The following is a 22,711-nucleotide window of genomic DNA, read 5'->3' on the forward strand; positions in this document are numbered from 1 at the left end:
GAAACCTGACAGATCTAGAGGAGATCTGTGTGGAGGAGTGGGCCAAAATCCCTGTTGCAGTGTGTGCAAACCTGGTCAAGAACTACAGGAAACGTTTGACCTCTGTAATTGCAAACAAAGGTTTTTGTACCAAATATTAACACTGATTTTCTCAGGTGTTCAAATACTTATGCTCAGCAGTGCAAGACAAATAAATTCTTTAAAAATCATATAATGTGATTTCTTGATTTTTTTTTTTTTTATTCTGTCTCTCAGAGTGGGAATGCACCTACAATGTGAATTTCAGACCCCTCCATGATTTCTAAGTGGGAGAACTTGCAAATCGCAGGGTGTTCAAATACTTCTGTTCCTCACTTATAAAGAAGAATGGAAGGACAGGTATGCTTTCATCCTACCTGGTTTTGTGAACGCCAAGCCTGTGTGTCTCATCTGCAATGAGGTAGTTGCCGTTTGCAAAGAATACAACATTAGACGACACCACGAGACAAAACACAAGTTTTCAAGGTGTCTTTTCCACCCCCCCAGAGTGAGGCATGAAAAATTGCAAGGCGCGGAGGCTGTGTGCGCATTCTGGCTCGCGTGCTCTGAGGATTACAGCACACTCAAGAAGCTTGCTTTTTATGTGCTTACTATGTTTCCTTCCACCTACACCTGTGAGGCAACTTTCTCGTCAATGAATGCCATAAAGACGCAGGAGAGAAACCGAGTGATGCATAAAAACTTGCAGAATGCCCTGCACATTAAAATGACATCTCTAACACCAGACATACAGAAAATGGTGAAAGAAGGGAAATACCAGTTTTCCCACTGAGTCTTTCAAATGTTGTAGTTATCGATCCGTTTTTTTTAGTGCTCATATTGGCCGTTCTGTGTTTCTGTCTTTTAGGATCACCGTTGAATCCCACTTCAAAAGTCCTCTTCTGTCACCGCAAGCTGCAGCAGAGTGGAGAGGAAGGGAGGGGTTACAGAGTGACTCACAGTGAACCTTTGAAAGTGTCAAATTGAACTCAAATTAATAGTCATAAAATAACAAAAAAAGGGATTGTTCGTGTGACTCGGACTCGTGCTGTATAAATAAACGTTTCAAAATTCATCCGGCGGGCCGGACGTTGCCGACCCCTGCCCTAGACTGTCATGATTGGAAGGCTCACTATACGAGACAACGTCAGTACATTGTAATCTTATCTGTTAATGCAAATGCAAACAGTTCAGACTTGTGCTGTGTTAAATATGATACATAAATCCTGTTAAGTTTGTCCTAGTAAGAGTGCCGTCATGACTTTTAGGGAAAATTGAGCATGGTGCGCTCCTTCAGACATGAAGCCGACACGTTCAGACGCTATTATATTAATGGAAAGGAGTGCCTGTCTGAAAGAGGCTTTAGAGGCCAAACCATGTAGTGGAAACCAACTTAGATGTTCTGTGATGACATTTTATTAACAAGCTATATGTTAGCTGAATTTACTTCAAATTTCTCACAAATTAACACATTCTCTGCGATCTCATCCTGCACTGCATCCATACCTCTTAGTTTCATTATCTTGTAGGCTGGTATCTGTTTGTATCTCAGCAACCTTTTTGTCCTCGCAGGACGGTGGCTATACCCTTGGCCTCTCTACTTGGGGTGAGAGAGACAGTACGGCTCAAAGCCCCTCACAACCCCACACTGGAGTCCCACTACTGTAATGTTACCAAATACCCCACACAGGTAGATGTTAGTACTCACCTACACACTCTTTAAAAGACAGAGCAACATGCTGTACATGTCAGGAAATTAAATACATGCCTCTTTGTTTTATTCTCAGACTTCAATAGCACGTCTTTGCAAGCAAACTGGTTATTCAGAAAGACAATTGCAGCGATGGTTCAGGAGAAGGAGGAACCAGGACAGACCAAGCCTGCTGAAAAAATTCAGAGAGGCCAGGTAAACAAACAGACACACACACACTCTTTTAAGCATATACGCACAACACTGCTGTAAAGCAATGGAGCTGGTTGAAACAGCTGCCCTCCCCTGTGTTCCTCTGGCTATATAAGCACATTTATTTTTAACATGCACTTATTACAAGGCCACTCTGCTACTACCATGCCAGTAGCCCCTTGCTCCTCACACACACACACACACACACACACAAATCCGGCCATTCACATATTCATTAACACAGGGCCTTGGCAACAAGGGCTCTGTCACCACTGTTAGTTATTTGCCATTGTGAGCAGTATACTGTGGGCAGAGTTAAAATAACAGCATAATCACTTGATAATACAAAGCTAGTGAAGTTAATCTCAGCTGGCAGGATTCACACCGTAGCACAGATGACACTTAAAAATATGTATAGTGCAGACAGACTGTACAGAGAGACTGATCTGTAGGGCTGTTGTAAACAGCAGCAAAAGCATCAATATTACTGACATGCAGGCACATGTGCAGTGAAATGAAGACAGACACGCTTGTTCATGAGTTATTTCATCCTGTTATTGAAATCCACTGTTGTGGTCAGTGTTCTTGTTTGAGAACAAAGACATAAAAGCTTTTCCTGTGACTTAAAGGGCCAGTTATTACTGGAGTTGTTTTGAACTGCAGAAATAGTCACTTTAAAAATAACATTGTTTTGAGTGTGTCCTGTGTATTCAGTCCAAGGAGAGCGTTTCTGGTAGAAAGCAGTTAAAGTTTTTAGATGTGATTTTTCAGTGAATAGAGCTGAAATAAAACGCGTCGATCAATCGGAGGAGATCGGACATGGCTGATTTTCAGCATGATCTGTCAAGCCAATCACGGTGAGATTTCTGATTCTGTGCCGATCACGTTTGGAGGCACAACAGTTCACGTCTTGCATGCGGTGGCTCAGCCCAGAAGTATATTGTGTGCAGCATGTAGTATCTCGCATGAACCTCGAGTGAGACTCGTGATCGTATCGATGCTGCGTGTTCACTCTCACATTGGAAGAGTTTGGTGTACAAACAGCACACAGAGGAGTCTACAGAAACCACCTCCAAATCTCTGGCAAACGGTACACAATGAGGGAATTACTGGCTACACATGAAATACATGTATAAGTACAGTGTATCCAACATGTGGTATAACATAGCAAATACAAACTACACACACTTTAAAAAGAACTGTGTGCTCAGTAGTTTCAGACATTCTTCTGTTTCTATTACCTATTGCAGCTGTTTATATTTGGAGAAGAACAAATATTACACTTCATTTTTAGTTGGAGGGTTTGTAAAAAAAAAAGAGAGGGAGAGAAAACTGGAACGTTGAAATGTTAAACTGTAATACAATGTTTTATTTTTATTACAATAATATTTTTCAGTAAAGAGAAGTTACAAAAATGTCTAAGTATCCTCTCAATTAAAGTTCTTCGAAAGAAAATCGGGTCAGACTTAATTAAAAAAACTGGAATCGAAATCAGCCAAGAAAATTATCTAGCTGAAATGATTAGTTGATCAACAGAAATTCATTTGACAAAATTATTAACTAATTTGGCAACAATTGTAGTAATAAGTCAGTTATATTTGTTTTTTGAGGAAAAAATGTACAAACCCCTGGTTTTAGCTTCTTCCTTCTTTTATTTGTCTTATGTGATAATAAACTGAATGTGCCTGAGTTTTGGGCAAAACAAGTAATTTAAAGAGACTACCTTGGATTTGAGGAAGTTGATTGTTATAGGTATTTCTTCTGTTTTCTGCCATGTAGCAATGTAATTGATAATAAAAAATAATTGTTAGCTATGGCCCACTGAGACAGATACTGTATTCAAATGAAAATACATTTTCTCTAATTAGGTGAACTGACCCTTTAATCAGACAGTGAATCAGGCTGGTGTGTGTGTCCACTGTATGTGTGTTTGAAAAGGAATATTAAACTAGTCTTTGGTGAATCGGATGTCTACATTCTCTTTGTGCAGATGTGTGTGCGACTGTAGGTTTGTCACTATCTGATTGTGGTGTGTTTTTCACTGTGTGAGTCACAGTATTTCTCTTCTGAATCAGTTTATTGTTTGTGTGCACACAACAGGCTCTGTGTCTCTCCTTCTTGTTTCCCCCACTTGTGTATCTCTCTTCTTTCTCTGTATCCATCTTTGTGTTCTTCTGTCTGTCTGGCCCTGCTGCTGGGTTTTCTGTATTAGGTCCTCTCTCACCTGTATGAGTGACAGTAGTGGGAATGATCCCTCATTGCCTCTGTTGCAGGATAATAACAGGGAGGACACTGTCTGACAGCTTTCATTGTGTGTCAGCACGTTTTTTGGCTGTGTTTTTTGTGTCCTGATTGACATTCTTGGCGTAGTTTGGCAGATTTTTCCAGGCTTCTCAGTCAGCCTAGTGATTCTTTCCAACTTGCACCTGTTTGTGATGCATTTATGTGTGTGCTGGTAGAAAATATCTAATGTCTTTTCCCACTGACTGAATAGAAAGTGTATTTGTATGTGTGTGTGTTCTCTTGCAGTTGGAGATTTACCTTTTACCTTCTTGCTTTCATTGCTGGCCTAGTCGCCCTCATCGATGTGAGTACCGCCATGTTAACCTTGACTCATCCTCCTCATCCTCCTCTCCTCACTGTATGCTCACACCCTCATTCGTCACCTGCCTTGCCACAGTATCCAGATGGTTTTTGTTGTTGACATTCGCGCTGTCAGAGGGACAGCATCAACTCATTGCCATGCTGAGGCAGATGATATAAATACACCTGTCAGGCGCTGCTGTCTCATTCACATCTCCCCTGTCCTTCCAGAAACCTTGGCTGTATGACCTGAAGGAGATGTGGAAAGACTTTCCTGTGCTGGTACATCTCTGAGATGGCTAAATACTCTGAATGTGCTAGAGTATCTGTAGGTCTTAAAAAGTCTTAGAAAGGAATATACAGTAGTTCCCTCAAAAAAAAGACCCTAACAGTTTTAAATTTCATCTGCAAAACTACAAGTGAGACTGGATTGTGCATCAGGAAGCTGTTACATCTTGTGGAGATTCATAGGAGACTTGTGGCTTGTTTTCTTTGATAATCAACTAAATATCTTTGGGTTTGAGACTCTTAATCATACTAAACAAGCAATTTTAAGGTGTCAACCTGGGTTCTTTAGAAATGTATTGTGCATTTTATAGACCAAAAAAACACACCTATTAAGATCATGATGTTAAATAGAAGATTCATTAGTAATTTATGTAAATAATAATAATATTACCATCTTTATATGGATTTTGAAATGAAAGTTCTGTTTCCTCTCCCTCAGACTCTCCTGCCATCTCAGTATTGGTACTACATGATTGAGCTGGGTTTCTACAGCTCACTGCTCTTCAGTCTGGCTTCTGATGTCAAACGCAAAGTGAGTGAATTTGAACTGCAATGAAACAGAAGGAAAACTAAATGGGAAACAAATGTATAATTCATATGGGCAATTTTAATTCAATCATTAGGAGTTTCATCCCTTGATGTGATTATTACACCAGGATCAGCTGTATGCAAGAGGAAATCAAACAGTCTGTTCTTCCTGTCTGATTAGTTTGACATCTGGCATGGGTTGTTGGTGGACATTAAACTGTTGTTACATATGTGATTGAATGTTCACGTGATTGTTTGGACTTTGCTCAGCCTGGGTCAGCTAAGCGCAGTGGGGAAAATCTTGTCTAAGAGGCACAGTTTGTCTCTCAAACACAGTATATTAACCTAGAAACCTCTTAAGCAGGATTTACCACCATGCGCATAGTCCCACCTAAAATAATGTGCTGCACAAATGTATATTGTCAACAATTACATTTTCCCGGTATATGTAACATGTCTCCTTTGCTTTAGGACTTTAAGGAGCAGATTGTTCACCATGTAGCAACCATCCTCCTCATCAGCTTCTCCTGGTGCGTAAACTACATCCGTGCTGGAACTCTCATCATGCTGTTGCATGACTCCTCTGATTACCTCCTTGAGGTATGTCTTCAAGATGTCATCGCAATATTTGGTATTCATAGTGTTTTAGCTAGCAAATGTCTCCCTGTAATCACAGCCGATGAGCTACAATCATGGTAGAATGAAACACATTAACTGTACGTGTACTGGTTTCAGAAGTGTAACTGTATTCAGCCTCATGCAAACACAGCACACAAATGGCTGGTATGAATACCAATACATCATATTTCATGCTGTTCAGACTCTTTATGTGCTCTATTCCAGTAGACTTATAATATACTGCCACCTTGTGGAGGACCCTACCCTTGAGGTAGAGGCAGTTCAACTACTACTGTATGTTCTTTATTCAAACAAGTGTGTTTTATTTCCTTCTGTCTCCCTCTGACAGTCAGCTAAGATGTTCAACTATGCTGGGTGGCGAAATGCCTGTAACTACTTATTCATTGTATTTGCTGCATTCTTCATCTTCACTCGTCTGGTCATTTTCCCCTTCTGGTACATGCACACATTTTAAACTGTTGTTTTAATGTTTTATTGTACCCATAATTACATTGTGCTTAATCCTTACTTTGCCTGTTGCAGGATTATTTACTGTACGTGGGTATACCCAGTGACCATCTATGAACCATTCTTTGGCTACTACTTCTTCAATGGACTTTTGATGATTCTGCAGTGTTTACATATCTTCTGGGCTGTCTTCATCATACGCATAGCGATACGCTTCCTCACAGACAGTGTAAGTAAATATCAAGAAACCTAGATGCAAAGTTCAAGATTGTGTTCATTCATCTATAAAATCGGGGAAATTTCAACCCTTGCATCTTTATCATCCAGTGCTGATGAAAAGACAGGTAAACAGTAAATAACTAACCACAAGATTTAAAAATTACTAGAAAATGTTTTTTAGAATAAAATGCATGTGTGCTTCACTTTAGTTTAATTCAGCTCAAATCAAGGTCCCTCAAGGGGAAATTTGAGTTAAGCGAAATTGCATACGAAAGTACACACAGACAATTCATTCACACACATTGAAACAGTTTAAAAATACAAATATGACAATATTTGAAAGAGCTGAAGTAGAGTTGGTACTTGGTAATGAAAACTGGAGACACTGCTACTGAAAATTTGCAGTTGAAATAGTTAACTACAAGTTAGGATCAGAAAAGAAGATGTTTAAGTGTAGCCACTGAATGAAGTTGAGGTATCAGTCAGAAGCACTGACATGCTTTGAAAAGTGTAGGAGACAAATTTAACTGGAAACACGAAAAGGTAATTTCTGAAAAAATTATGTTGGAAGAGCTGATACACTGCCAAAAACACACTAATTGCTGAGAGGTTTGTTTATTTTAGTGCATTTAAAGATATACGAGTGGACCCAAAAAATAAAGTTGACTGAAAGAAAATTGCAAAAGAAAAAGAAAACCAGAGCTCCAGTACTATTTGTTCTTCTTGATTAATGGCAATTTCTCTACAGCATCCACTCCTCATACTCACTTGCTCTTTTTTTTCTTCAGGCAAAAGTGAATGATGACAGGAGTGACAAAGATGAAACAGATGACTCAGAAGAGGAGGAAGAAGAGGAGAAGATGAAAAATGGACCGCTGCAGAATGGTCACACGGTCCACAACAACAACCATAGCAAGACAGAGTGAAATCAAACAGGTGCTAGGACTGAGGAATGTGAGGACTGATATTCCTGAGCAGGGGAGTAGGAGGGAGGGATGAATAGTGAGACAAAGAAGGGATGTGGGTAAAGGAGTTGGTGAGTCATCTCCTAAAACACAGAACGACAGGTATGTGTCTGTGGAGATTCTCAGTCATCCAAAGTGAAGTGCTAAAGTTGTCAACTGGACTAATGACTCCACAGAGATTAAATAGCTGGGACTACCCGCCAGTCTGTCAGAACTGAACAAGCTTCTCAGATGAGAGGTGAAATATCTTCACAAACCTCAAGCAAGTCCATTTGATATCTCCAGTACTTTGGCTACAACAGCAGGTATCCTGAGGAAGGGTGACACTGTTACTTTTCCACAACACAAAAAACACTCACACATGTTCATTTGTACTTTTAGAAGGCAGATGATATACACTACATTTGTCATCGGAGAACAATGTTTCACTGTGCAGGGTGAGTCCCAAACTTTCATTGAGACAAGGAGAAAATGGAGAGGACAGAGGAGCGGAGTGATGTTGCTTCTACTTTAGCTTTCTTGTTCTAACTGTGTGCCTTAGAGCCAGTGAACGGCTGTTAAAATGCCATTTTATAGCTTTCTGCTTTAATCTTGTGTTGCCGTATTGCATTTATTATTGTTTTCTACTATAAGATCAAGAGAGAGATGAAGTGAGTTTAATGAATGTGAGACAATAGGGCATTTATCTCCCTAATTTTATGTCTGTGCAACTACATAAGTGTTTGTTCAGCTATTGCAACCAGTTTTGCACAAAAATACAGTGTATCTTGTATCATATATCTGTAATAACTTGCAGTAGGACTGAGTGCCTCTGCTCTCCAGTGAGCCCTGTGCCATTCACAAAGTGGTTGGCCTTGTAAGGTTTAAGGAGTAAATTTGGTTTCAGTTTTTGTTGATAAATAGCATGAAAATCTTGCTTTCTTATCTTAATTTCATTTTGAATCAGCTGTGTACAATTCCCGCCGATGTCTCATGTGTAAAGGCTGCAGTTCTTAATTCCAGTATTACTCAGAAATGAGCGTTCAACAAAAACGCTGCAAGAGAAACCACAGCTTCCTGTTAGGTTTGACAGAACTGGATGCTTTTCTTTCTTATCTGGCTAAAGTAGTTGGATTCAGTTGAACCGCAGTGATGATGATGATGACAAAGTGATGACTCAGTAAGATCAATTTGGTTTGCTCTGTTGAAATGTGGCAGTTTTACTAAGGCTGAACGGGACTGATTAATCATTTCCACAATTTACAAGTATTGGCCAGATTTCTTATATCATTGCCAAGTAGCCTGGGTTATGTTGTGAAGAGGATGGTTTTAGTCCTGATTCTGTGTATGAATTGCATCTGTAGGTTCTTTGTTTTTTGGAAAAAAATCTGGTGTTTAGGAGTTCAGTGTTTCGGTTGTGAAAGAAATGAGAAATTCATGAACTAAGTGTTCCAAGTTTGGTGTTATGCTTTAACGTTTTATGTATGTCAAGTGCCTTATCTGTAGTTTTTGGGAAGCTCTCGCTTCTGTCTTCATGTCCTCTCCTTTTCCTTCCTGTTTACATCTCACATCACAGATTCAGTTATAAGGTTAAACACTCCTCCTCCTCAATGTCTCATTCATCACTCATTTTCCACGTCCTCGTAATAAACGATCCTCCATTCAAACTCACGCTCATTCCACCACCATGTTCGTTTTTTACTAACCCAGACCAACCAGCAACCTCTCTACCCAGGTGATACCGAAGAAACAGATGTGTCCTAATTACAGTGTTATTTTTTAATTTTGTATTTTTACTTTAATGATACCTAAGTATTGTTATTAATAATAAAAGCAAAGTTCATGAATCACAATGACAACCTTGTGAAGTTGATTCCATTTCTTTATTCGGCACATCAGCGAGTCCCACATCATAAAAATTCAAACATGTTTTTAGAGATACAGAAGACACTGATGGAAAGCAGCTAAGTGTATTTGCTTATTATTTTATATATTATTTGCACCACTCCACTACATTTCAGAGGAAGATTGCACTTTTTACCCCACTACATTTATCAGCTGTAGTTATTTTGCTTGCATTTTTCATACAAAGATATGACCATCTTACAAGCTAAAAGAATTGTACATTTTTCCACTTCATTTGACAGCTGAAGTTACTAGTACTAATTCTACTAAAAATATGATTGCTATTAAAATATTAAGTAACATTACAAACACCCCAGTAAAGTAGTTAAAACAGTCTGCACTGATCATTTGCAACAGTTAACTTTTATATACTGAACATCAATTTGTTATTAAATATTATAGTCAAACATGTTGACAACGAAAATAATTATTGGTTACAGATGAAGTTCTGCTATGGTGGAATAATAATACCTTGCTTGAGGTTTTCTGTGTACTTATTAATCACAGAAAAATAAACATTTTACAACAAATGAGATAACAAATGGCTGGTTGAATGCAGTCTTGAGAAACTATGAATTCCTTGCTTTTATCTGAAAATAGAGTATTTCTACATTGGGATATTGGTAATTTTACTTAAGATAAAGAGCTCAGTAACTCATCCACCCGTGGCGAGATAATTCACTTCTGCGTCAGCTGTTGGAAGTATGCCAAATCTGGTATGGCTTAACTGTATGCATGCTGTTTGACATGGGATTCGGTCCAGTTTGTCTGACATTAAACCATCAAAGAGTCATAGCCTGTCATATTTGCATAACGTACCTCTGTCATGCCAGACTGAGGACTTTCGTTTAACCCAAAGACTAGATAGTTTAACCCTACAGTCCCGGAGATCCCTCCACTGCCAGCTAGGCGGAGCACAGCATGGATTTCCCAGCATCCGACGTCATTTGTGTCTGACTGGTGTGAGAGCCAATAGAAAGACTTGTGCTTGTTCGCTGCTGGTCAGAAACGCCATCTTAAGTAGAAAGAGGGTTTTAAACCGGGAGAAACAGGAAAAAGGCTTTAGATGAGTTACATTATTATTTTGCCTGTATTATGAATCGTCATAATTGCTCTGAGCCAGTATTAGTCATGGATTTTGGTGTTTATAACACAGAGTAAAGTCAACTTTGTGAGGAAATCGGCACTGGTTAGCCTCTAGCTAGCTAGGGGGAGGGGTGGGGGTTTTTGATATTTTTTCTGCCTGCAGTCGAAGTTGTTTGTTTATGTTATTCCACACGGATATGTCCTCTTCAAACCCAGGTAAAGTGCAATAAAAGTCACAGCGACAGTTTAACCGCATAGTACTCTTCAACTGTTAATCGACTTTGGGTGGTTTCTCTCGTAAAACCAATGCGGACACTTTCCTTACGTGACAGCATCAGCTAGCGAAGTTAGCTTAGGAGCAAAGCTAGCTGGCTATATCACAAGTGACTGCTTGCTAGCATGCTAGCCAGCTACAAGTGGCCAAGTTAGACTAGTGACTAACATTAGCTAACGTTAGATAATTATTAGAATGGCTGACTTTTAATATTTTTGCACTGCCGGCTAACTCTGTTTATATGTTTCTTTTTATATCTGAATGCTAAATATAGCTTTGGCGATAACTCAGTCGTGGTTGTCTTTGCTCTCTAGAATCGAAGCTAGTCACGAATAAAAAAAAGTTAAATGTGGCGCTTATTTAATCCGTTATATGTCAGTAGTAAAATGAATCTAGTTTCAGCTGTGTGACGTAATGCTAATTTAGCTTCTGATTGAGAGATCCAGAGTGGTTTTGTTTCTTTTTCAGTGCTCGAAGCACAGTGGGAAATCGGCTTTCATCTCTCTGCTACATTACGTCCCTTTGTGCTTCTGTGTTATTAATAGAGTTAGCAGATCCAGATCTGGGTATGGGGTCAAGTGGGACCCAAGCAAGTGGCGGGTCCGTTGTAGCGAAAGGGACCAACAAAAGACGAGCTGCGTAAGTGTGTGGTGATGGTGAATTATGTGGCGATATAACAGTGAGTTATGTATAGAGTGTTTACTATTGACAGTTGTGGTTAAATTTCCTGTGAGAATAACCTTGTGAAGCTTCTCATTTGTGTCTCTTCACTATATTATAGTTCAGACTTTGATGACGATGAAGGGAGCAAGTTGTTCAGGTATGGTTTTCTCAGTTTGTTCGTCCATAAAGGAAGGTGGGATGTATCTTCAAATGTTTGAATTGTCTGAGCTGCTGAGATAATAAGAAGTGTTTTCTCCATTTATCCTCAGGTGTGATGATGAAACAACAGGCTCCAACAATGACAAAGAGCGCTTTGCGAGGTATGAAGATGAATTAGGTGAAACAGATGTCTGTGTGTGGGCAGCGGAGCAATAATTTTGATACATTGGTTTTATAGCCCTCCCCTTTCTGAAGTGTTTTTTCCTACACTTTTTTTTTTATTTTGGTAGATTTTTGGGCCTGTGTTTTAGTGGGTTGGTTTCATTTCCAGGTTTTTGGATGAAGATCAGAGTTTTGCAGATAAGGAAAAACTAGCCAGGTATGACCTGTACCACTGTAGACGGCTCCTTCTCCTGCTTGTATCCATATCAACATTGAATGCACTGACTGAATACCGTCCTGTCTTGCCGGGATCCCAGCATATTGTTATTTTGACAGCACAAAGTTACTGGTCTATTTTGGTGCCTGTCAGAGTGTTATGCTTCTCTGCCCAAGGCATCTGGTTGTCTGTCTCAACCCACCAATGTGTTATCACTAACTAACGTCTGTACTGTGTGTGAGTCAGGGGCTTTCATTTGGTAATCCCTCCTCTTGAACAACTGTCCTCTATGTTTTTCTCTTCCCTCTCTCAGGACATGTCTTTCTCTTTCTGCACTTACTTTCTTTTATCACATCAGCTAGCCTTGAAAAGCTAGACTCTCTTGATTTATCACTATCATTTTGATAGACAATTTTCAGCATTTTATTGTCTTGTGCATCCAGTATTTGTGCCTTCTCATTCTCATTCTCTCCACCTCTTTTTCCTGATTGGCATATTGACATTGCAACTCTAAAAGCTACTCCATGTTGTCCATCTGTTTCCCTCATCTCAATCCTTCCTGTCCTCTCCACTTCTGTCTCCCTCCCTCTCTTCTTCACTCCAGGGAGAATCACAGTGAGATTGAGAGACGGAGGCGGAACAAGATGACTGCCTACATCACAGAACTGTCAGACATGGTGCCGACCTGCAGCGCACTAGCACGGAAACCAGACAAACTAACCATCCTACGGATGGCTGTGTCCCATATGAAGTCACTGAGAGGAAGTGGCAATACCAATGTAGATGGGTCGTACAAACCTTCCTTTCTAACTGACCAGGTATGTGCAACTTAGAAAAATGTCTACTTCTTTGTGTCAATAGTAGTGTCAAGGACCAAGATGCAAAGGGAATTAGGCATTTTAATGGCGAGAAAATGAGATTAATTTTTAAAAAAAGCTGTAATCTGCACTCCTTTATCAAAGACCATATGCCATTTGTCTGTAGGAGCTGAAGCACCTCATTCTGGAGGCAGCCGATGGCTTCCTGTTCGTGGTGTCATGTGAGACTGGTCGCATTGTTTATGTCTCTGACTCCGTGACACCTGTCCTCAACCACTCACAGTCTGAATGGCTTGGCTCTTCCCTTTATGATCAGCTCCATCCAGATGACACAGAAAAACTCAGGGAGCAACTCTCCACTGCAGAGAATAACAACACAGGTACACACACACACAAGGGATGTGCATTTCAAGCTAAAATGCTTTTTTATATTCTCTGGGAACTAGTCAATATTTTTATTTAGACTGACTTTTGAATATTTGAAAATCATTGTCCATCCCTAAAACACACACGTGCACCCTTGTAGCACACCCATGATGTACTCAATGCATTCTCTTGTTTTACTTTCAAGGGAGGATGTTGGACTTGAAGACAGGAACTGTGAAGAAGGAAAGCCAACAGTCATCAGCCAGAATGAATATGGGAGCCCGCCGATCATTCATCTGCAGAATGAGGTGACTTCTTTTATCTCTAATTGTCTAGTTTATTCTTTCACTATGTGTGTGAGGATGCATAAATTGTGCATGTGGTGACCCGTTTGTGTTTGCAGGTGTGGCTCGTGTCCAGTGGAACCGTTGTCGATGAACAGACTAAACTTCCTTAGAAATAGAAACAGGTGAACAAAACCAGATGATTTTGAATTAGATTTGTTAAAGTGTCTTGGAACTACCACACAGTGGCATACCTGGAGTAGCTCAGTAGCTAGTAGTAGTAGTTGTTTGATTTTTAGTGTAAATTTTTTTTTTCTTTTTTCACCTCAGGAATGGTTTGGGTGCAGCCAAAGAAGGGGAGCCCCAGTATGTGGTGGTACACTGTACAGGATACATCAAATCTTGGCCCCCTGCAGGTAAAATTATTTTATTTGATGATAGGCATTTATGGCCATCGGTTATAATTTCTTCATAATATGTCTAGGAATTGCAAAGGATGTTTTAATTTTTGTCTATACGATTATATGTTATAACAGTTTTTGCTTGTTTGTGTTTGTTTGTAGGAGTATCGCTGACAGATGACGAAGCAGACAACACTCAGGGGAGTCGCTACTGTCTAGTTGCCATTGGGAGATTACAGGTATAATGGATGTTATTTATGTAGATATATGCACTTGTGTATGTTGTGTTTCAGGTTACACTGAGAAAATAATTTGACTAAAATTGTGGCAGTTTAAACTTTGGTACTGATCTGTCACCAAACCTGCAATCATACAGCAGTTGTCAGTGTGACGATTCGCTGTGGCGACCCCTAAACGGGAAAAGCCAAAAGTGACTTTAGTCTAAAGCGAGATACAGCTCTTATTTGCACTCTAGGGTTGAAATATTTTTCTTTTGCCTGATTTGCTGAGCTGTACAACATTGATAGTACTAGAAATTCATTCTAGTGATTTGTCCATAATCTTATTTATGCACAGTGTGCCTGTAAAGAATCTAGCTTCTTTTTAGCCATTAAATATTTATGCTTGTGTGTCTTCTGCAGAGCTTTACATTTGCCCTAAAATTTGGGTTTTTACATTTGTTTTATCCTCTTCTTTAGGTGACATGTTGCCCAGGTGAAACAGACATCAACACTATCAGTGCTCCAGTGGAGTTCATCTCACGCCATAACTGCCAGGGTGTTTTCACCTTCATAGACCACCGCTGCATGACTGCCATCGGTTACCAGCCCCAGGTAAGTATCTCAGCTGGTTGAAATGTCAGGTCCAGACCCCATTCCCTTAGAGTCTTTCTGTTAAGGGTTGGTATTAATATCTTCTGGGCTAATGGTGGTTGAACTATCTGCTGTGTGTCACAGGATTTACTGGGGAAGGATATTTTTGAGTTTGCCCACCCTGAAGACCAGGGCTTACTGAGGGACAGCTTCCAGCAGGTAGGATTTTATAAATATGTACAGCTTTCTGAAGGCTCATTTATGCTTTGATTTGTATCACACATCAGTGTGTTTACATGCACTTAAGAGTACTTAAAGTTAGCACAGCAGTCCTGTATCATTGCTGCACTCAGAAAGGACAACTTAAAAAAGGGACCAAAGTCAATGCTACAGAACCAGAGTGATCTTTTTTTTTTTTTCTTTTTTTTTTCTTTCAACTGGTTTTCCATTCAAACCCTGACACCTACATTACCCACACTGCAACTCAATTCACACAACTGTATAGATTTAGGTGTGTTATGTTAGTCGTGGTTAATGCAGAGACGAGGAGCAAGCTACAGAGTTTCCATAATCTCACTGCTTCGTAAATCGCTACCATTATTTTCACACTTCAAACCCACTTGACACTGACAAGTAGCATCACTTGAGAACGTTTACTGTATCAAAGTTCATGTGATTTTCAAAGGGCAACAAAGAGTTTCCTTAAGAGTAACTTGGTGCCTCTTGGCTTCCTCCAGTAATCTGATGTCTAAAATATCGTGTATGTGAGAACCACATTCCTTATTCTAGGTGAGCTAATAGAACTTTACTTTTGAGATTTCACTTGAAACCTCATCTAGGTTATGTACATGTGTCCTTATAAGGTTCCTAATCTGCTGTTTGAATGTGCACTTGTCCATGAGAGAGATTTGAAAAGAGGAATGAAATGCTGTCACAGTAGTGCAGTATAATCAAGGAAAAGGTCACTGCATTTAGCAATCTACTCAGAATAACATAAGTCAGACTGAAACTAAGTATGTAGCCTCTAAGTTTAAATCAGATTTCACAACTGAACAGATTCATAAACATCGTGCTGTAAGGAAAAATCCTCTGCCACTACAGAGCCTATCTCTGCAGTCAGCTCTAAATGTGTTCAGATACCTGTGTAACTGGGTATGTCCCACTAGCCTTGTAAACCTACTGCTCATTGATTATGAAATGAAAACACCAGAATATGATGGCATAGCACGTTGGACTTGTGTCTTCAGGTGATGAAGTTGAAGGGCCAGGTTTTGTCAGTGATGTTTCGGTTCCGCTCCAAATCAAGAGAATGGCTTTGGATGAGAACCAGCTCCTTCACCTTCCAGAACCCGTTTTCAGAGGAGATCGAGTACATCATCTGTACCAATGTCAATGTCAAGTGAGTCGCATTTTGCTGGCTTTTTTTCTTAACCAATACCAGTGATTGCATAACATGATTACACAATCAAATACAGATCATAATGAAACCACTGACACTGAAACTGTTGGGGAAGAACCCCTCTGTATGAATGCTCAATCTCCAGTTTCTCTTACATTCTTATAAAAACCCTTTTTAATAAATAATAATACATTACTTGATCACTCTCTCCCATCACCTCTCCTCTACACCCATCTCTGATTGTGGGGCAGTAGAAACACGACTCAGGACCCTCTCACTCCCATGTCCTCCCCAGGGGGTTCACTGCCCCCCTCACTGGGGCAGAACAGCCCAAGCAACCTTCCTTTAGTGCTCAGTCCAGGGCAGGTGGCCACCAGGTGAGACCAGGCCTGATCTGATTGTTGTCCCCCTGCATGGGAGAACAGGGGCTGCTTCTTCGTGGGAGACTACTGCTGTTTCTAGCAAGCTACAGTCCTGGTTTTGTTGTCATTTCCCACTCTGAATGATTCTTCTCTCCATTGTATTTGACTCTTTTCCCCTGTAGTATTGGAAAAATAGTGCTGTCTCTAATAAGAAGCATGTCTTACAACAGTTTTCCTCTAGTTAATAGTAAAGAGATCAGCTTTTAACAGGTGGGTGTAGCATGTTAACAATATGTATTTGTATAACAGGTCTTTCTCTGCTGAAGCATATCACTCTCCTTCGGCTGTCCTTTCTCTTTTGTTGTCATGGTAACCGGTGGTGGGTTGAGTGCTATTTTGGTGTTTGGGATTTCTCACTCAGCGGTGGAATGCATGTAAATGGAAATGAGGCTATTTTAAACCAACTTAAAATAAACACCCCCTCTATTTTTCTGTTCCTTTTCCAGGCAGTTACAGCAGCAGCAGCAGGCCGAGCTGGAAGGAGGTGGAAACGGAGATGGTCTATATGAGGCAGGACCGATCACCCTCTCACAGGTTAGGCTGCACATGAGTGTGGGGACATGAATGCACTTGTTCAGGTTGACTGATAGAGTATGCCCTGTTTCTCTTGGGTCTCTTGTCTCTTGCTGTAGGGAATAATCAGGTCCTTTTTTATGGAAACAGTGAAAGGATGTTGATTATTTACCACTAGAAAAGCAGAACGGATGTCGGGAGACTTCCATTATCACATGACTGCCTGCTTTAATTATCTGGAGCATTTTCTCTGTAATACTCTATTTAAGATTTTAAGCCTGAATGTCTTTCTAAAATTATATTGTGTTTGCAAGTTCACAACTAAAAGTGCCACATTTAATCAAAATCCCTTATTTTGCTTTAAAGGTGCACAGTCATGCAGTCAACTAACTTTTGAAGTATTTGCATACAGTATTTGTAAAACGGTGAAAACCTAAAGGAAAAACACAACAAATTCAATACTTGAGATTATAAATTTGAAAAAAAAGTTAATAGTTGAACCAAAGGTGTAAAATGAATTTAGTAGCAAGGAAACAAATTCACAAAACTGTGGTTACATTGTCCCTTGTGCCAGTATCACCTGTGGCAGAACAATATTGTACTTCCTCCTAGGAAGTACCACACAGTAATAAATCTAGTATACACAGAATCCCCTTTTGCTAGAGCAAAATGCACAAGTTATCTTGAATGTTGTATTAACAGCACAATAGCCTCAGACAGATAGTTAATTGATGCATTTGTCAGAGTACAATGAGCATCACTACTCACTCACGGCTGTGTTGAATCTGAGGTACAGAACAGTTAGCTTGAGGCAGGTAGCAGTGCTAGTTAGCAGCTACCTTCAGAGCACATTAGCTAATAACATCACCCGATCCAAGTCGATAACTAAAGCTATTTCATTTGCAAGGACAGGTGTTGTAAATACAGGATTGATGATACTGACTCTGTCACAATAGTTCAATATTTTCTGGTGATTTGTTGAGTTTTTCATGTTTTTGTCTGTACTTTTTCAGTATACTTCTTGTGTTGAAGTGTTCTGTTGTGTCTTCTATTATTGTAGCCTCCATCCGTCATGAAAATAATTATATTAACAGACAATCTGCAGAAACTGTATTGGCATATGATAGTGGTGCCATGTTTGACAGCCTCAGTAACCACACCAAGTTTACCGGAGCCTTAATGAGTTGCTAATTTCACTTTTCGGTGGAGATGATGAATATTTACAATTTGAATCAATTGTTCACACTTCAACACATTAAGAGCTCTGGAGTGTGATTGCTGATGGATCATTTTGGTGGTCCTTTAGATGCCAGTGCAGACAGTGACTGCGGCAGGGCCCGACCTCAGTAAGAACCTGGAGAAGCCAGAACTCTACCCCTCCCTTTTCCAAGGTCCAGATCAGACCAAAGGCATGCCCTCCACCTCCACACCTCCCTCTACACAGATCTACCCTCCACCCACCAACTTCACTGCTGGTCGTTCCAGTGATGCATACAGGTAGGAAGGTTTCTGAATATATGTGTACGTGCTCCTCTTTATACTATATACACCAGATTTTAAACCTACTGAATATTGTGACTGGCACATGGAAACACATTGAGATTTATTAAGAGCTATAGATACTATAACTCTGTCTCGTCTCTTATACAAAAATATGACAGCACAGAAACAAGCATTTCTAGGTACTGTACTTCATCCTGTTATCTTGAGATCTGACTTAATTATTTTATGTTGTGCAGTGATCCCCAACTGCAGTCAGTGTACTTAAGTTGAAATCTGGTATTGCCTACTGTAAACTATAAGAACAGCCTCAGTGACACTTGTGTAAGTAAGAACTAATAAATGTACATCTTTATGTAACATAACATCAGTTTTGCATATCTGGGGGATTTGCCAACCTGAGCAGAGATGGCACGGCCACTTTTTTGTATGATATTGGCTTGTGTGAATCTAGCACAGTACATAGTTCACATGGAGGGTAAAGTAGAACAAAGGCTTGGCACGTGTGTGTGCACATGCTGCCCTTATTATGATCCCATCAGGATGTTTTCCTGAAAGCATGAACAGTATGTTTCAAGTAGATCACAACTGAACTGAATTTAAATAGTTTGCTGCTGATTCATAGTGATCTTTTCTGTGTAAGAAGTGTTTGTGTCAGTTCTTGACGTGCTGGACAATGGGATCAGTTTGTATTTTCTACCTGTAGATAACAACCAGGTAACAGCTTTCTGTCTTCACTCTGCTCTGTAGGCCAGTCAGCATGCCTCCACAGATGGCACAGCCAGCCAACTCAGCAGGGCAAATACTGGCTCAGATGTCCCGTCAGAATGGAGCCCCTCAGTCTGTTACCCCCTCCAGCACTGGCAGCTCCCTTCATGGGGGACCAGCAGGAGGATGGCCTGGAGCAGGAGCTGGAGCTGGAGCCAGACCACAGTTTAATAACCAGGTAGGCAGTGTTCATGGTCTGATTCTGCTTAACTTTCTTGGTGTTTTAAGTCCACCATCCTTTTCAGAGGAAAATAATAGGGAGTACTTGATATGATATGATATTTTATGTTTATTCCAGTTACTGATCACACTGTCAGTGAATTGAGTTAATCTTCATATTCTTACCGGCAGGTGCCTCCCCACGCAGCAAAGACCATGTCTCCACCATTTACTTCCATGGGAGGATTTGGAGGGAGCTCTTCCAACTCTTTTGGCCAGATGCCAACCGGTGCTGCTCCCGCCCCCACCAGCAGTGCAAATTACTCACAGATTAATGCTCGTGCCAACCTTAACACCAATGGCTACGGTAAGTTGTGTATATGTTTGTGAGGATATGTGTATCTGCATTATAGAGGTGTCTTCTTACCTCTGTTCTCCATCCCAGATGGCTCTCGTTCTGGGGTGCAGTTCCTCCCTCGAGCAGCGGAGGCAGCGTGGCCCCAGTGGCAAGGCCAGCAACACTCGCAGAGTAATGTAGAGCAGCATCCTCATGCTCAGGGCAACCAGCAAGACATGTTCCCTGTGAGTGATACAAGCTTAATCTCTTTCGAGCATCAGCAGCAACTATTTTAGCTACATTCTTCTGCTTTTGTCTTTCATTTAAAATGAATCTCTTTTGTCTCATCTAATTCAGGATGTGTTGTCCATGCTGGACCAGCCTGCCAGCTTCAACAGTGATGACTTTGAGATTCCTATGTACCCTTCGTTTAACGAGTGACCTGGTCAATAATTCTTCGCTGATCTACCCCTTTGTCTTCTCAACTGTTTCTGCCGTCACTCTTCCATATATTTAGCTCTTCTGCTCCTGAGAGTAGCACTCTACCCTTGCTTTGCATGGCTTAGATTGCACAGCCACAAGCCAGTTAAAGACGGAGGTATACATTTCAGTGTTTCATTTTTTAAAATTAAATATGGTCATGCTGTTGTGCTGTCCATCTGACCTGTCCCTTCTGCACTAGCTCTCCTACAGCAGCAGCAGCATGTTGGCTGCTGCCCTCCTCCTACATCTCTCTCTTCCTGACCCTCTCTTGCTGCTTCAGCAGCTCTGGTTGAAATCAACAGATATTCGAAATGAATCAAATTGATCACTAATTATACTGATTTGACTGATCAATCAAATTGATCACTAATTATACTGATTGGACTGATCAGCTTTCTCATGTGTATTTTTTGATATTCCCTTGAACTGAGGGGGCAAACATTTAGTGTCAGATTTTATGAACTAGTGTTAACTTTAGCCACTTGCACGGCAGCCCATATACATCCATGCTATATACAGTGAGCTGACCTTGGAAACAGCTGTATTCTAACGTTAGTTTGTTAGTTTAGCTAGCCTTACTAGCCTGCTAATAACATATTAGAAGAGTTGGCTCTCCATGATTGGCAGCGTTGTGTTAAAAGAAACAACAACAAACATGGGGAGGAGGAGCGCTTCACAGACAGTCTGTCATCATGGTTGTCATGTGTTTGTGTGAAAGAGAAACAGAGTAGGGCATGGAGGGAGTGAGAGAATACATGGGTTATGCCCAGCACTGAAATAAGATTTAATCTATTTTAAATCACTGTGTGATGGTCAGTGTTGATATTGTGGTGGCCTGCCACAAATAAATCGGCATATGGGAAACACTGCATTTGACTGCAAATGTATAGGACAGGAAATGGAAGTGTTTGCCAATTAACATGATTCCAGCCATTGTAACAGAAATTTCTAGCCTAGCACTGCCCAAAGCTCAACAACCTATGTTGTAGATATGTGTTATATATAAATATATAAAATTGCACAATCACACAACCACACTTGAATAGACTGCACAAAAACACTTTTACACTCTGGTAAATAAATGCACACACAAAGGCCTTTTATTCTAAGATGTTCCTGTTTTTTTTTTTTCCTCAGGCATTGATAACGAGCATATTTTGCTGTTCTACCCCTTAGCATGTGTGTCAAACACCTGATCATTGATTTAAACTCTCAGGAAATTGCAGGGATATACAGCTTTGGTGACTTTTTTTTTTTTCCTTTTTCTGAGCTTTTGCACGCAAACCACCACTGTCTGCTAACCTCACTCAGTTTTCAGCATGTCAGCACTGCTTTCATGGAGCGCTTCTACAATGTATAGATTTATACGGAGTACCGTGTTTTATTTTTGTTTTTTTGTACAATGGTGGCTTCACCTATAAATTTTAATTACCTTTTCTTTTTAAGGAACATAAAGTTTTTCCATCAGTGAATGATGTACTTTAATGACACGGTGTTACAGTAGATACATACTGTTTGTTTAGGTGCCCATTGGAAATGTATGCAATCTATTTTTCTTTGCCTACATATACATATAAAGAGAATGCATGCATGTATGGATGTGAACAGCATCATAATCGACATTAACACAGTTTCAGGGTTTCTGACTTGCTTGATTTACTTCTGTCACCCAGTACTAAGTATGACCTTTTTGTACTCCTTTTGTAAAAGAAATATTAAAAAAGAATTCATGCAGCAATAATTAACAAACAGGAGATGTGTACTTTTAAAGCCATTCTTCATTGTTATAAATGTGTTTCTTGGTGTTGAATTGGAGAGATATGGTAGTAATGTTTGATTGAATAGAAATGTTTTAAACTATTTTAAAACTTTTGATGATCTCTTGACTTCTTGCTTGCCCCTTTTGTAATTGGTGTGTTGCTAATGGTTTGATCAGGGTATTCAGGGTCAGAATAGAATAAACAGCTAAAACAATGATCTACAAGTGAAAATGTCAGGTTTTTTCCCCCAGTGTTTTTGCTTTTGTTTGTGAGAAACCATGGGCCTGGGACTGATTCTTTGTGAGCACGATCCAACTGTCTGTGTTTTACAATCAGTTTTAATGTTTGTGCCCTAGAGGATTGTTGCTGGAGGAAAGGCTATGCTTCTAAAATATTTAAATTTTCTTTCCATTGATGAAAACTTTGGTCACTCAATGAAACACAACTGTATAAATATACTGTATATGAAATGTTAAATGAAAGAAATATTTGTTTTTGTATTAAATTGTTATATTGTCAAAAACTAAGGTGTTTGTATTTTGATCTGCATACATCTCTCATTAGCTACACACACCTCTCGCAGCAGGTTTAGTCACTAGACTTTGCGATGAGCAGTAATAGTGAAGTCTTGTTCATGGGAGGTGTCTGACAGTG

General features: G+C 40.0%; 2 protein-coding genes across 7 annotated transcripts in view; both read left to right on the top strand.

Annotated features, from left to right (window-relative positions):
* The window catches only part of cers2b (ceramide synthase 2b), an 18,581-nt gene extending 8,806 nt beyond the window's left edge, over positions 1-9,775 (top strand). The window contains exons 3-11 of the mRNA XM_020617608.1: positions 1,591-1,708; positions 1,806-1,924; positions 4,451-4,508; positions 4,736-4,786; positions 5,232-5,324; positions 5,792-5,920; positions 6,288-6,394; positions 6,482-6,635; positions 7,414-9,775. Coding sequence (XP_020473264.1) covers positions 1,591-1,708; positions 1,806-1,924; positions 4,451-4,508; positions 4,736-4,786; positions 5,232-5,324; positions 5,792-5,920; positions 6,288-6,394; positions 6,482-6,635; positions 7,414-7,551 — 967 coding nt within the window. The 3' untranslated portion in view covers positions 7,552-9,775. The remainder of the gene's footprint in view (positions 1-1,590; positions 1,709-1,805; positions 1,925-4,450; positions 4,509-4,735; positions 4,787-5,231; positions 5,325-5,791; positions 5,921-6,287; positions 6,395-6,481; positions 6,636-7,413) is intronic.
* Positions 9,776-10,057: 282 nt separating this feature from the next.
* Positions 10,058-20,491, top strand: arnt (aryl hydrocarbon receptor nuclear translocator). 6 transcript variants are annotated; one of them, XM_020617623.1, is made up of 21 exons: positions 10,058-10,776; positions 11,380-11,473; positions 11,616-11,654; positions 11,767-11,817; positions 11,988-12,035; positions 12,640-12,853; positions 13,020-13,233; positions 13,425-13,527; positions 13,623-13,688; positions 13,834-13,919; positions 14,067-14,143; positions 14,603-14,737; positions 14,861-14,935; positions 15,964-16,115; positions 16,367-16,492; positions 16,984-17,071; positions 18,357-18,547; positions 19,301-19,496; positions 19,670-19,844; positions 19,923-20,059; positions 20,172-20,491. In XM_020617623.1, exons 1-21 carry the CDS (start codon positions 10,740-10,742, stop codon positions 20,253-20,255), a joined length of 2,388 nt encoding a protein of 795 aa, XP_020473279.1. In that variant the 5' UTR covers positions 10,058-10,739; the 3' UTR covers positions 20,256-20,491. The 6 variants fall into 6 exon arrangements, with proteins under 6 accessions (XP_020473279.1, XP_020473280.1, XP_020473281.1 ...); XM_020617624.1 differs by having other exon boundaries at positions 10,059-10,776; positions 16,370-16,492; XM_020617625.1 differs by lacking the exon at positions 11,988-12,035 and having other exon boundaries at positions 10,064-10,776.
* Positions 20,492-22,711: the final 2,220 nt, after the last annotated feature.

This window comes from Monopterus albus, unplaced genomic scaffold, assembly GCF_001952655.1.
Source record: "Monopterus albus unplaced genomic scaffold, M_albus_1.0 scaffold192.1, whole genome shotgun sequence".
NCBI classification, from domain to species: domain Eukaryota; kingdom Metazoa; phylum Chordata; class Actinopteri; order Synbranchiformes; family Synbranchidae; genus Monopterus; species Monopterus albus.